General features: G+C 61.1%; 2 protein-coding genes across 4 annotated transcripts in view; one reads left to right on the plus strand and one right to left on the minus strand.

The window, feature by feature from the left end:
* SLC5A10 (solute carrier family 5 member 10) overlaps positions 1-15135 on the plus strand; it is a 56996-nt gene that overhangs the window by 19105 nt on the left and 22756 nt on the right. The window lies entirely within an intron of this gene.
* Positions 1-15135, minus strand: part of FAM83G (family with sequence similarity 83 member G) — a 29274-nt gene that overhangs the window by 8112 nt on the left and 6027 nt on the right. Inside the window, exon 2 of the mRNA XM_069483232.1 lies at positions 6286-6453. Coding sequence (XP_069339333.1) covers positions 6286-6453 — 168 coding nt within the window. The remainder of the gene's footprint in view (positions 1-6285; positions 6454-15135) is intronic.

Here is a 15135-nt window from a genome sequence, read left to right on the forward strand (position 1 = left end):
GCCCCCAGCTGTCACACAGGGATGACTGTGACAAGGATCCCACCTTGGAGGTGGCGAGGAGGCAGAAGAGTAAACAGAAACAACTGAGAATGCCCTGGACCACAGAGGAGCGGCCCCAGGCACAAGGGCTGGCAGGGGAGGCTCCCGGGAAAGGATGGCGTGGGTCGGCGTGGGAGGAGGGTGAGCATTCCGGGCGAGGGACAGCACAGGCCGGCACAGGAGAGCACCCGGAGGAGGGGTAGGCGACGGAGCGGCAGAGCGGGCTGGGCGGGCTGTTGCTGAAAGGACCTGCACCTGCTGAATGGCCTGGGCCTGGCCCGGGGGCGTGGGGAGCCCTGGGAGGATTCCGAGCAGAGTGATGGGCGGGGGCTGGACCTGCATCTCAGGAACGGAGCGGGAAGGACGCGCAAAATGAAGGGGGAGGCTGCTGTGGGCGAGGGGGGCCTCCCGCCATCCTCCAGCCCCCGCCCCTCAGTCCTGTCTGTCTCAGACCTTGTGGCTGGGGCCCCCCAGGGCAGCACCTGCTGAGGCCGGTGGGCATGGCCCTGGGTGAGTCCCCACGTGATGCCCACCCGTGGGGTGAACGAGCGCCTTGTCGTGGGCGCCGGCCTCTGCTCTCAGGGCCGCTCTGCGCGGGCTGCCTGTCCCACAGCCAGCTCAGCAGGAAGCTGGCCACGGCCCAGGGCAATTAGTGCTCGTGACTTTGTACCCAACACAGAGCACGCTTAGGACAAGAAGTCGGACAAAGAGCTTGGAGCAGGTGTGAGCCTTCCCTGTCACCCGAGCCCGACCACAGCCAGGCTGCTCGGCCTCTGCGGGCTCCCGGCCTGGCCACAGGCCCTTCCTCAGCCTGGGAGACCGGCCAGAGCCTCTACACTCCTCTCCCCAGTGTCTGTCCCCACCCACTCCAAGCCTTGTCCCGATGAAGGGCTTAGAAAGTCACCACTTCCACCTCGGGGTGACTCAGCCTCCTGCGAGTGACAGGCCTCTCTGTGCTGCTGACTTGCTGTGTGATCCTAAGCAAGTCTCTGGACCTTTCTGGGCCTTAGTTTCCCTGTCTGCACCCTGGGGAACCCTTAGGCCCACCCTCCTGGGGCTCGGCAGCAGGAGGGGGTCTGTGGCAGGCCCACCCGCTGCCTCCTGGCCTGCTCCCCAGCATGTTCCCGGGCAGGCCCCACCCCACGGGGCCTGGCCCGGATGAGGTAACGTCTCCGGAGCCGGGGCTCGCGTGAGTAGAGGTGGAGGATCCCACAAAGCCGCATTGTCTCTGAGCTCCTGGGGCACCCCCAGCACAGGATGGGCACATGGGGTGGAGGGACACCCGGGCTGGCCCACGTGGGGTGCTCGGGGCAAGTCCTTGGACCCTCTGTGCCCCAGTTTCCTCATATGTAAGAGAGGACGTCAGGGGCAAGCCAGGGCAGGGAGGGTGTCTGGGCGGCGCCTCATCTGCTCTCGGTGTGTGTGGGCAAGGCGGTGGGCACCAGGGCTAGGGCGAACTGCTGTGCCCTGCCCCGAAACCCCGGGCCTCCTGTGCCCAAGGACACGTGACTTGACCCTGTACCGCGCCCGCTGGCATCGAGGCCTGGGCCAGTGTGGGGCAGAGGGGACTGAGGCCACCCGGGCATTCTTGTGCTCCAGTCAAACATGGCTCCAGCTCTGGTGCCAAACGGATGCCAACTAGGCCTTTCCATGCCTCAGTTTTCCCATCTGTGAAATGGGCCTGCCCACCCTTGTGCCACAGGGCTGCTGTGAGGACTGATGAAGCCCCAGTGCAGGGGAGGCCACTCAGGTATGTGCCTGGCTCTCGGTGGGCACCCCACAAACCTGAGCTGGCACAACGGGCTATGCAGGACCAAGGCGGAGGACCAGAATACATTGGGGATGGTGTGGACCCTCAGGGGGGCCAGGATGGTCGGCCCTACTCAGTGGATGGCCAGGCGGACTCAGGGAGGGAAGTCACTTGCCCATGCTCCCCCAGACCCAAGGACAGGGCTCCAGCGGCACGACGGGGGCTCCTTCACTGCCCGCTCTCCGCAGACGCCTGTCGGCATCTCCTGGGCTGGAGGAGCAGTAGGGAGCCCCAAAGACGCACCCTGACCAGGCCCGAGCTGAACAGAGAGGTCAGGCCAGGCCAGGTGTGAGGAACACAGGGGACAGAGGCGGAGCGGGGAGGCAGGAGCCTGAGCCCCAGCGGGCCTCGGCTCTCCCCTAAAGGGCTCGTCTCGTTCTGTGAAGGTGGGGAGGGCAGTCAGCACTCTCCCTGGCTTCCTCGGGCTGTCGTGAAGTCGGGATGGGGAGCCCTTTGTGAACGACCTTTGGCCTAAGGGATGTGACGGGGGGGTGGGAGGATCTGGTGGCAGGGCTGAGCCAGCCTGGCTCCAGGGCCCTTCCTTGTCTGAGGGGACAGGGCTGCTCAGCCGGGGCATGACATATTGTGGGACCTGCCCCACGCACTGTAGAATGCCTAACATCATCCTTGGCCTCTACCCACATGCCAGGAGTACCCCTGAGTCGTGACAATTAAAAATGTCTCTGGACATTGCCAAATGTCCCTCGGAGAGGCCCTCCCTGTACCCTGAGGCCCGGACCAGAGAAGGCAGGACCCAGGCAGGCCCAGGGAGGCGGAGCCCTGGGTACCGAAGGTACCTCAGGCCTGTCCAGTGTGAGACCGAGCTGCCGCTGGTCCTTACATCTTCGCCATGTGCCTTGCCTTCCCACGGCCACCCCGGCTGACGTTTCTTCGTTCATTAGAAATAGGTCCGGCTTCGCCCAGGGGCTGCTGGTTTTTCCTGTTTGGCTGCACAAACCGACCAGCTTTTCAGATGGGCCAGGCATCCGCAGCTCCTGTTTGGTCCTAGGCTGTGAGCATCGCGGCCCGGCCTGGCTCTCACTGGCTCGGGCACCTCCAGCCACACCAAGTGTCACCCCCAAATGCAGCCAAGTCATGCAGCCTGCATGTGACCCTGGGGGTGGGGGTGGAAGGCTAGGCCCTCTTCCCAGGCCTGCTCCCCATCTGTAACTTGGGGTGATGTTTCCCATACTCCTGCCTGAAAGGCCATCTGGGCCGGCTGAGCCAGCAGGTGCTCGGGGGTGGCTGGGAGCTTCGCAGCGGGGGAGATGCTGGTGCATGTCGCCCCCCACCCCTCACTCGCGGACCAGGAGTGGGCTCGGCCCAGGCAACATGCTGCGCTCTCCTGAATGTGTTGGTGTGGGCTCAGCGCTCAGTGGAAAGGAGCCAAGGGAGGGTGGACCCCAGCCAGACCCCCGTGCGGAGGGAAAGGGAAGCCGCTCGGCACACGGAGCAGAGCTGGGTCTCATAGCAGGGGCCGTGCCCATCCCTAACCAAAGTCAGGACGCGAAGGGAGCCCTCCTACACGTGGTCTTCACTCGTCACAGCCGCCCTGCCAAATCAAAGACAATATTCCCATTTTTCATACAAGACAACAGAGGCCCACAAAGACTCAGTGATTCTGCCCAAGCTCCCCGTGCAGGTGGCAGAGCTAGGGCACAGGCTTGGCTCGTGGTGTCGCCCCCGAACTGGCGCCCAACACCTCCGTGGTCACAAGGATGACCCCGCCAGGCACAGCCTGCACCCTGGGCCCAAAGGATCCGAGGCAGGTCGGCACAGAGCTGAGGAGGGGTGGCAAGTGGCCAAGGGCGGGCCCAGGGATCAGTGGCGAAGGAAGTGCTTCTGAGACAGGTCTGGGCCCAGCCTGCCCACGGGCAGGGAGGTCGGCCAGGCAGGCAGGCCCTCAACAGGGTGACACTAGGCCAGGGCTGGGCCCACAGGAGCCTCTGGCCACCCGCCCAGGGCTGCCAGGGCTGCAGAGGGGGCAGGTTCAGAGCCGAGAATGAGGGAGCCAGGTCACACTTTCCCATGAAGGTGTCTGGCTCCTGGGGACGTCACCCTGCAGACCCTGCCACCTTCCCCGGAGAGGGAGGTGGCCAGGTGAGGCAGGCTGGGCCAGGGACCCGCAGTGACAGCTGCCCTCCCCCTGCCCCGTGTGGTCAGGGGCCAGCCGAAGGGCTGGGGTGGAGCGGGGAAGGCCTCACACGCAACCCCCAACCCTTGCCCCACGCGGGGTCTGGGGTTCCTAACCCACTGCTGTCGCCGGCAGCCGCACAACCACCCTCCGCGTGCAGAGCGGTTTCACAGCCACCGTCCCCTTCAATCCCGTCCGCAAACCACCCCATGGGGCGTCCTTATGGCCATGTGGCGCTGCAGCCCGAGAGAGGCGAGCCCCATGCCCAAGTCCCGCAGTGGGTCAGTGGCCAGGGAGCCGGTGGGCAGCACCAGGGCACCCTGCGCCGGCAGGGGTGGCCTCAGCCCTGGGACGTCTCACACCAGGAGTCTGTACCCTCCTCGTCAGATACAGTTTCTCACTACTGGCTTTTAGGTTCAGCCCCTAACTTGGCGGGAATGGCTTTAGGCAAGTCACGGCCTCCCTCCAACCTCCGTTTCCCCATCTGTCCTGTGGGAGGCTCATCCGGATGGCATCGAGGCCCTTTCCAGCCCAGGCACTCCAGGGCCCCATGAAGCCATGGGGAAGGAGCCTGCAGCCCACCCCCATCCCACCCAACCCGCCGCCTCCTTCCTGGGAGCTCAGAAAACCCCAAGTGGAGGACAGCCAGGGCCCGCTGCTGACCAGGAGCCGGGGCACCGGGCAGGACGTGGCCTCTGTAGCGGCCAGTGCCAAGTCAGGGCCCCGCCCCGCACCAACAGGCCCACTCCCCGCTCCGCATCTTCACGCTGGGGACGAGCGTGAAGCACCTGCTGGGCGTGCGGCAGGTGCACCGTGGCCGCGAACCCCTGCCGGGTTTCTTTGCGGGCAGGGCGAGGACTGGACAGACAGCCCTGAGTGCTCTGATCTGCTGCCCACAGGCCAGGGCTTCTGTGGTCATGTTTCAAAAGTGGCCTTATCCACACTGTGCCGCTCTCGGGCATGAGCTGTCAGCCACCACAGTCGATTCCTGGCGCTAATTACACGTCAGGAGGTGAGGTGGGCGGGTGTGGGGCTTGGGGTCAACCTACCAGGGAGACCACATAAAAATGTCCCAGGAGCTAGAGACTCGCCTTGGAGTGCTCGAGCCCACTTGAAAGGACTCAGCCGGGGGGCAAGGGGTGTTGACAAATGCCAACAAATTACAGGCACAGAGCCCAGCCCTTGTTAACCAGCCCGGCGTCACCCCTTCTCCTGCGATCTTTGTTGGGATCACAGGCCCGAAGCCCGAGGAATTCTGAGCTGTCAGACATTGGTGCTGGGCCCCCACCCCTCTTAGCTTCAGCTAGCAGCGGCACCTGGCTATGTGGCTCCATTTCCTCATCTGCAAAATGGGAACCACTGCCCTATCTCACTGGATTGTGACGAGGCTTGAATAAGTGAACCCAGGTCAAGTGCCGAGGACAGGCGCGTGGCAAATGCCACAGGAGTACTGGCTGCCATCATCCACGCTGCGCCACGCTCAGGGAAAGGCTCTGCACACAGCAGGTGCCAAGTGATGGCTGGAAGGAGGGTCCCCTTGCCCCCAAGCAAGGCACCAAATGCCACAGCATCTAGGTATAAGAGCGCAGCCACCCCGGCTCACCTGCCCCTCTACTGGACCACTGAGATCCTGGACAGAGAGCGGGGGTGACATGCACAAGGACACACAGCGAAGCAGCGCTGAGAAACCCAGCCCACCCTGACCCCGTTGGCAGCCTTCTCCTTTCCACTTCTGCTCCGTGGTGTCCCCGCCCCCGAAGGTCCTGTCCACTCTGCTCTTGCACCTCAAATGCATTTCAGCTCTGCAGCCATCAAGGAAGCCTTCCCTGACCTCAGCCTGAGGGGGCTTCCTCTGTCCGAGCCAGAGGCTAAAGCCAGCAGGTAGACATTCTAACGAGACAGATTTTGGCTTAACCCAAGAAAGGAATTCCTAGGAGTTGGAGCCGTCCAGATAGATGGGCCATGCATTCCCTGAAGAGGTATGGAGCACCCTGACACCAGAGGTGTGCAAGCATACAGGGAACCAGTGTGGCAGGGGCTGCTTTGAAATATCAGGTGATACAGCACCTGCCGTGAGCTCCAGCAACTGGTCAGCAGGTACTTAGTGTTTATCTTATCTCTGTCCATTGGAGGCAGTGAGTATCCCGTCCCTCGGGGCATCCAAGCAGGAGGCTCTAGGATTATTGAACTTTATGTGCCTGGCACAGGGCTCCAGCCAGAGTAGGCAGGTACTCAAAGTGTTTATTGATCGACTGAATGACCCTGCCCTCCGGCTACCCAGACAAGCAGGAAGCCTACTCACCTTGAGGTGCCCCAGGTGCATGCGGGCCCGCTCACACATGTGCAGGAAGTACTTGACATTACTCTCGTCCACAATGATGTACACGGCTACCTTTCTCTTGAAGCCAGCGTCAAGCAGGTCCTTGAAGATGTCCACATCGGTGAACATGTCCATGACCACAGCTATCACCTGGGAGCAGGAAGAGAGACCGGGACCCCCATCAGATAGTGCAGCTGTGGGGACAGGGTGCCCCAACAGGACACACAGCCCTCCCATGCTGCCACCCTCTGGGGGATGCCCACCCTAGCCCCGCTGCTGGCAGCTTCAGGGTGGGGACCTGGAAGTGAGAGCTGTGGGCCTCTCTGGCCCTGAAGTTCCAGCTGCTGCCCCAGCTCAGGCTCAGCCTGGGGGTCCTGTGCTGGGGCCTTCCCAAGCCGGGGCCAGCTACACACTGCCCTCCTGGCAACACCTGGGGATGCTGAGATGAGTCAGATGTGCCCACAGCCAGGACAGAGGGCAGCAGCCAGCGTGGCCGCTCACCGGGGCCTCCCCTGCATCCCTGGGCTGCGGTGGCCTTTGCCAGCCTCCTTGCTGCCACCACTCCTATTTGGTCCGGACAGAGCACAAACCCACACGTGCGTTCTTACTGTCACCTGACCACATCTGTCCCTACAGCAAGTGGCCTCCTACTGGACCTGGCTCAGGGTGGTGCGCCAGAGGTCAGAGTACAACGCCCCAGCCCCAGCACAGCCCAGCACAGCCGTCGGGGCAGGGCCCGGGGAGTGAAGGCACGAGGTGGAGCAGGCACAGGGACAGGACAGGGCAATGGGTGGTTGTTCCTGTGCCTTGATCTCTTTCACCCTGTCCCCTCCCTGTCCACCGGCAGCAAAGGAGAGGAGTCACCGTGCCTGGTCACAGCTGCCCGACGCTGCTGATGCAGACACAAGTCCAGCTGTCTGGGCTGCCCCGCCCCCCACTCTTGGCCTCCACCCCGACCCCGTCCCGGGTCTGAGAAGTACCTGGAGAAGCCAGGGACGTGCCCTGAGCCACACAGTGAGCTGGGGGCAGAGTCAGGCCAGAACCTACCCAGGCCGGCCAGGGAGCAGAGCTCAGCCCCCGCCCCCTGCCAAGAGGGATCCGTAGACACAGGGTGATGCAGGCAGCCTGGAGCCTGCTGGGGACGTGTCTGCACACCCCACAGTGAGCTCACCAGGCTGGCCCCTGCGGGCCCATCAGGCCCCTGTTGACACCCGCTGCTTGTCTGGCACCAAAGCCCAAACCCCGGCACAGGGGAGGGCTCCATGCCTACCCTTCCCTGGACCCACTGTGTGACCCTGAGTGAAACACCTGTCTCCTCTGGGCCCAGTTTTCTCACCAGCACAACAGGCTCCACCTCTCGGGAGAACCGAGCTCGCACGGACACAGTAGCGCCTGTGAAGGGCTCTACCCCAGAGAGAGGCTCAGGGACACCCATTTGCTGCTTTTTGCCACCGTCAGCCTCTCACGCTGAAGTGTACAGGTCTTCTCAGCTCAACTCCTCCAACCTCTTGCAAGCACCATGGTGGTGAGAGCCCAGCATGTAGCTGGGTAAACTGAGGCCCAGTGAAGTTGTAAGGCTGGCTGGAGGCCACAAAGCAAGTCGGGCAGGGCCTGGACTCATCCCCAGGCCAAGCCAGGGTCAGTCTCCAGCCCCTTCCCTTGGACGTTTAGCCTTGCAGGTGCTGGTAGACGCTGTCCCCCCAGAGTGGAGGTGTGGTCTCCAAAGGGCTGTCTGGGCCAGACAGAGTGGGTACAGTCGCTGCAGGGTAAGCCAACGGGAGGCAGGTGTTTGCACCAGGTGAGGAAGCACTTTCTGCCCACCTGGGGCTGCCCAAGGTCAGGCAGGGAGAGGTCTCAAGAGGGATTGAGCTCCCTGACCCAGGAGATGTTCAAGCAAGGCCAGAGACTGCTTGGGGAGGGTGTGGGTGAGAGGGCAGAGACACAGTATGGGCTGGGTGAGCTCACAGTGACCTTGGATTTCACCACCAGTCAAGGGTAATGAGACCCTGGGGTGGGGGTGGGGGTGGCAGGGACCTCCTTGCCTGGAATCCTACAGCCCCAAAGCCACTCCAGCCCTGGGATCCCTTCAGATGAGCCACTCCTGGGCAGGTAAACAGCCTCCCGTGCCACCCTGGGCAGGGGCCTAATCAGGGTACAGCCCTCACACTCCTCCGGGAGGGTTCCAGGCCATGACAGACAGGAACGTGCCCAGCAGGACGCCGTTCCCCACAATGCCCTTGGCCAGGCAGGGTACCTGATCCAGGGACCGTCCACTGTGGGGTGGTATCCACTGGGGCCTGCCCCCAGGGGGATCTCCCTGCGGGGTCCCGTGGCTGAGTGCTGGCTCTCCCCAGGCACTGGGCTCGGTGCCTGGCGGTGGCCAAAGGAGGGCTCATAACAGATGCCAGCTGATGCTGGGGACCGGGGGGTGCAGGGCGCTCCCCAGCAACACCCACAGCTTGGCCTGTCCACGGAGCCACGGAGGCTTCTTGGCGGCCTTTGTGTTCTGTCATGCCCTTCCCCATTTTGTGGATGGGGAGCTGGGACCAGAGCCAGTGACTGAGGCTAGAACCCAGGGCACTGCGCCTCACCCAGAGCACCTTCTGTTCCAGAGACAGGAGCCGGCCCCGGCCCTCGAGCTGCCTGATGGTTTACAGCAAGCCTTGGCAACCGTTACCTTGTTTGGTCCTCCACACACACCGTGAGGAAGTGGTTCTTTTTCCCATGTTACAGATGAGGAAACTGAGGCACAGAGGCATTCACTACCATGCCTGATTTTGTGTGAACTCATCCAGAGCAGAGCCCCTGCCTGGGCCCAGCACAGGGCCTGGCCTGAGGCAGGTCTCACGGAGCTCTTACCAATCAAGAACACTAGCAGATTAGATGGCTTGGTCCAGGAAAGACTGCGGGGATCAGGGCACCTGGGACAAGCCACAGCCCCTCCTGGGCCCTCGGTTTTCCCATCTGCCAAATGGGGGTATGGGCCTGGCTCACCCTGTGGTTCTATCCAGTTCGAACACCGCAGAGCTGGCCCCATAGAGCAAAGCACCAGTCACCTCCTGCAGCCCTGGGCCCGCACACACCCCTTGGAGGTCCTGGGCAGGGCCAAAGCCGTGGAGAAGACGAGTGGGGAGGCTGGACTCAAGAGCACCTCTGCCCCACTGTGTGTCAGGGGACCGCACCAGGCATGAGGCAGGCGGCCTGAGTCCCAGTGCTACGAGGCAAGGAACTGGCTGTGTCCGTGTGAGCGCTAGGCCCAGGGAGCGGGTGTGGCAGATGGGCACGTGTGTGTCCCACACCCCAGGCCCCATAGTCAGGGGCCAATGGGCAGCACCCAGCCTCACCCGCCTGGAACCTGCACAGGCCACACAGCTCAGCTCCCGGGGGAAGGAGGGAGCCCGGTGGTCCCTGCCCATCTTATGGACGGGAGAGGCCTCAGCGGGCGGCCAGGGCCTCGAGGGTACAGCCACAGAACCCAGGAGGGCTGAAGGCCTGTGACACCACCTGGCTCCCACCCCCAAGATGGCAGGGTGGGGCTGTGGGAAGATGGCCCCGCCTGGGGCGGGCAGTGAGGGCGAGGGGCAGAGGCAGGCAGGGCTGCAGTGGAGGGGCCACGGGCAGGACGTGGAGTGGGCCCTGGGCTTGAGTGGGCCCCAGCCCCAGCCCGGCCCAGGCCTCTGCCCGCTCCTGTACCCAAATGCCTCTCACACGTCTCCCCGGGGGGTACGGTAGGTGCAAGTCCCCCAGATATGTGTCCTCGCTTCATGAGTGGCCCATCACACCTCCTCGCCCTCGCCACGCCCTTCCCAGGCGAGCGGATCCCGGCCGTCCCCCGCTGCCTCCCGCCTGTATCTCGAATCTCTGCCACCCGCCGTGCAGCCACGCTCGCTGGCCTCCTCACGTCCCCTGCTGCCCCCGCTCTGGTGGTTTCAGAACCCCCAGAGCATCCTTGGGACAGGTGGATATCTGCCCCCACGTGAGAGACACTGAAGCTGCGGCCCAGAGCGGGGAGGACACCGCCTGGAGGTGCCCCTCGAGCCAGCGGGGTGGTGCACTTGGGTCCCCAATGTCCGGCCAGGAGTACCTCCGTCGCTTGGGTGGACCAGAGTGGCTTGAACTGGGGGGGCTGGAGGAACAGTGTCTGAGGGGCAAAAGAGCAGTCCCCACCTGTAGCCGCCACCCGCCAGCAGACATGGCCTGAAGCCCAGTAAAACCGGCCGCCGGTGCTGGTGCCAGGGACGGGCGTTCGGTCACGCCGGCAGGGAACCCTGGGGGGGGGAGGGTGTCCTCTCCAGCCTCCCTCGGCCCAGCCTGGGCCCCCTGAGCAAGGGCAGAGCGGGCCCAGAGTCAGTGCCCTGGGCTCTAGGCCGGGCTTCAGGTGCGTTGCAACCCCCCTCCGGGTCTGTTTCCTTATCTGTAAAACAAGGAAGGTGGACAAGATGTCCAAGGCCCTTTGTCCCTGACATCCCTGCTGAGGGAACCCAACTTTTGTGCCCTGCCCAGTGCCCAGCAGGCCTGTCTGGGCCGGCCAGAGCATCTCGCCGTACCCATGGGCCTGGGAGAGGAAGTGCTGGCGGCCCGTGGCTCCTGACACCCACAACAGCTGTTTCTAGCCTTCCTGCAACCACAGAACCCACTCCCACAGCAGGCGCGCCCTCATGGGGCAAGTGGGTAGGGCAGGTCTCCACGGAGGTGCCTGGGGAGGAGGGGCGGGGTGCGACGAGCCCGGCTGGTTCTGACCCTGGTGTGCGAGCCACACCTCTGCAGCAGCATCTCTCTTGGGGGGCCCTGGGCCCTCTCCCCCAAAGTCCTGCCTCAAGCCACCACCTCTTATACACGCTGATCCCCCACCTGCCTGCCTGCCCATTTTGCCTCTTCCCTGTCAACTCCTACACATCCTTCGAATCCCAACTCAAATGCTGCCCTAGGCTCCTCCGTCACTGCTCTGGCCTGTCTGGGTTGAGCGTGTATCACTTGTGCATTTCTGGAGATGCCATGGCAACAGAGCATCCCCAAGGCCTGGACTCGAGACCTGGGTAATGGGGGAGAGTTTCCGACCTGCACAGGACAAGCCCTCTGTGAGGGTCCCACCTGCGGCACCCTCCCAGGCCTCAGAGAACCCTGGAGGTGGCTCAGACAGAACTGGCCACAGTCTCTCTCCTCATGTGTTCCAGAGGGGTGGGGGACAGACAGCCCCCCAGCCCGCCCCAGAGCCTGGGGGACTATGACACAGTGCACACTTGCACACCCCAGGACTTGCAGGGCCTCACTCTCCCCACCTGAGAAGTGCAGGGGGCAGGGGAGAGTCTCGGACCTCTGGGTCCATCATTCTCTGGCCCTGGTGGCAGACACCATCAGTGTGGGCTCTGGCCCATCTGGCTCCCATGCCAGCTCCTCCTGGGAAGCTGTGTGACCTCGGCAGGTGCCATGCAGAAGGCCGTGGAAGCAGTAAGTGACGTGTCAGGGCTGCTCACGGGCACGACACAGGGAATGCTGCAGCCTGTCTTAAAGGTTGGGGCAATGGCCACCAAGACCTTGGATTCAACCTCCACTTCCAGCCATGATGGAATTAACGGAGACTGAATTTACTCTCCTCCTGCCTGAGCAATGAAAAACCCAACACAAAATCTATGAAGCCGTGGACAACAGGTGGCACAGCCCAGTGGTCCCTGGGAGCAGGGGAACAAACCCACCACTCCTAAGCCGCAGCACAGGGAGGGGACCCCTGGTGGGGGACCCCTGGTGGAGTCCAGTGGACTCGCTCAGAGTGTGGCAGCTGGACGTGCGAGACAGGGTCCTGGGTGGAGACAGCTGCACAGAGTGAACTCCAGAAACTCGCAGAGCGCCTCCCTCAAGTCTTCCGCTGACGCTGAGCAGCACACGCATGGGGATACTCCTGAGGCTGGGGACAGACCCGCCGGAAAGGAGCAGCAGCTGGAACAATTGCCAGTGCTCACGCAGGACCAGAGTGGAAACCCCTCCTAACACACAGGCCTGCAGGACCGTCCTCAGAAGGACATTGCCTAAAGAGTGCGAAACAGGTTCCCAGACCAGGCATAAGCAAGCTTTCCCCATGAAGGGCCAGAAAGTAAATATGTTGGGCTTTGCAGGCCGTATGCTCCCCGTCACTACTGCTCACACCTGCTGTTGTAGCACACAAGCAGCCACAGACAGTACATAAATGAATGTATGTCTGGGTTCTAGTATTTTTAAAAGCAAGCAGTCAGCTTAATTTGGCCTGTGGTCCACAGTTTGCCAACTCCTACCCTAGACTTAAGTTGGCTCTGGTTCTGCCTAACACAGCTTTACAGCAAGCCTCAAAAGCATTAGATTGTTTCCAAGTAACTTAACTGCATCCCAAAACACAGCTCCAAAATACTTAAAGGAAAAAATAAAACAAACAAACAAAAAAAACCACCATGTCTGGTATCTACTTAAAAATTACCACATACACCACATACACACAGAAACAGGAAAATAAGACCCACAGGAAAAAAATCACTCAATCAAAATTGACCAAAAACTGACACAGATATAACAACTGGTAGACAAAGACATGAACACAGTTATAACTGTATTCTATGTGTTCAAAAGAAGGAGAGACATGGAAGAAATATTTTTAAGCCAACAAATTGAACCTTAGAAAATGAAAAATGCAACATTTAGGATGAAAAGTATATGAAGCGGAATAGATTCAACACTGTAGAAGAAAAGATTAGTGAACTTGAAGACATACCAATAACAATTATCTAAAATGACATACAGTGAGAAAGACACTGAAAAACATGATCAGAGCATCAGCAAACTGTGGATCAGCTTCAAGCTGTTCAATATATGTATAATTGGAGTCCCAGAAAGTGCTGCGGTTGGAAGTAGGGGAGAGACAAAAAAACTTGAAAAAAAAAATACCAAAACGCTCCCACATTTGATAAAAACTAAATTCACAGGTCCAAGAAGTTCAATGACTTCCAAGCAGAAGAGACATGATGAAACCTATGCCAGAGAACATCACAATCAAATCACTTAAAAAATCGGTAATAAATAAAGACTCTCTGAAGCAGCCATTGCATATTGAGGGACAAAGTAACCAGACATCTCCTCGGAATCGGTGCAAGCCACCAGACAATGAACATCTTTAAAGTACTAAATGGAAAAAACCATCAACATAGAATTCTACACCTGGAGAAAACATCTTTCAAAACCAGATATATTTTTCAGGTATATAAAAGCTGAGAGAATTTGCCCCCAGCAGTCCTGACCAGTTATTACCAGCCCCTTGCAGAGGTAGAGAAACTGAGGCTCTGGAGTGCTGTGGCTGCCTCCATGGCATGGGCTCAGGCCCTCCTCTCCCTTACTGGGGGTGTGGAATGGAGACAGAAAGAGCTACTCTCCTCCCCCAACCCCCATCCTCCAGCAGCAGGCTGGGGACAGACCTGGCTGCGGCACCTCAGTGTCCCCATGCCCCCCTCAGGCTGGTTGGATCAATGAGAAGCCATCTGAAGAGGCCTGGGAAGTTTCTCTGGGTGTTAGGGAGGCCTCCCGGGATCCCTGGACGGTGGTCCCTGCCGGCTCCTGGCACTCTCCAAACCAGCGTGCCCATCCTGTGGCTCTGAGGGCCCGGGGTAGAGGGAGTCTGTGTACTCAGTAACACATGCTGACCCCAGCCCCAGCAAGGATAACCAGGCCACCCAGTTAACACCGTATGAGTGTCCCTTTTCTGGAGAGCACGGAGGAGCGGTGATGCCTACTCCTATTCTCCAGAGGGACAGTTGCTGTCCCAGGGCCACACAGTCAGCCAGCGGCAGAGGCCTCCTGTTCCCAGGCGCTCCTCTCCATGGGGGGGCCTGCGTGGCTCCCAGCTCTGAGCCCACCCATGGCCTCCCAGAGCCCACCTTGGCTCCCGAAACAAATACCGGACCCTCAGCACTGTGCTCAATGCGCCTGGGCCTCCCTGGCTCTGCCACGCCCTTCCTGGGTGGCCTACGGGGGGTCAGTTCCCCGCTCGAAGCCTCAGTTTCTCTTCTCGGTAACGTGGAGTTGAACTGGATGAACCGTGAGGTCCCTTTTCCCTCCTTTTCCCTCCGATATTCATCAGCTCTCTGAACGCCTTCCCCACCCTCTGGCTGTGAAGACCGAAGCCTCATTAAAGCCAATTAAAGGAGGCGCAGGCCTCACGAGCACCAGGCGGCTGTAGTGGGTCAAGGGCATGAAGCGCACACTGGTCACACCCAGAGCAGCAGCCCGGCAGCCCCAGGGGCAGCCCAGCCGGTGGCGTGGACGTCGGCCTCCTCACCACGGCTTGGGGATGCTGTGGAGACGAGGGCTGGCAGAGCCTGGGCAAAGGCTGTCAGGTGACCAGGGCTTGGCCCCTGGATGAGGCAAGAGGCAAAATCCCTCCCTCCTCTCACCAGCCACAAGGGCTTCAGGGCACCCAGACCCACAGGTGCAGGGTCCAGCCGGACTGCCCAGCATGGCAGCACATGGCCCCAGCCAAGAGTGTCAGAACCATAGATTTGAAAGCCTTTAAAACCTCAGCTTCTCCAGGGTCTAAGATCGACAGACAATGATGTCACGGGGCATCCTAATCCCCCGGGAAGCCTGGCCTGGAAAGGACTTGCCGAAAGTCATACAGTGAGCCAGGGGAGGGTCGAGGCCCCTGGGCCACCTGGAGTCCACATCCTCTCTGCTGCAGTCTACCAAGCCTCTGCTTGAATGCCTCCCAGGACAGGGAGCTCACCACTTCTCATCCCAGACTACTCCCAGGGAAAGGCTCTGAGCAGAGGGGTGAATGCCAGTTCTGTGCCAGGCTCCACAGTGAGTGCTGTACATCCC

This window comes from Eulemur rufifrons, chromosome 9, assembly GCF_041146395.1.
Source record: "Eulemur rufifrons isolate Redbay chromosome 9, OSU_ERuf_1, whole genome shotgun sequence".
NCBI classification, from domain to species: Eukaryota; Metazoa; Chordata; class Mammalia; order Primates; family Lemuridae; genus Eulemur; species Eulemur rufifrons.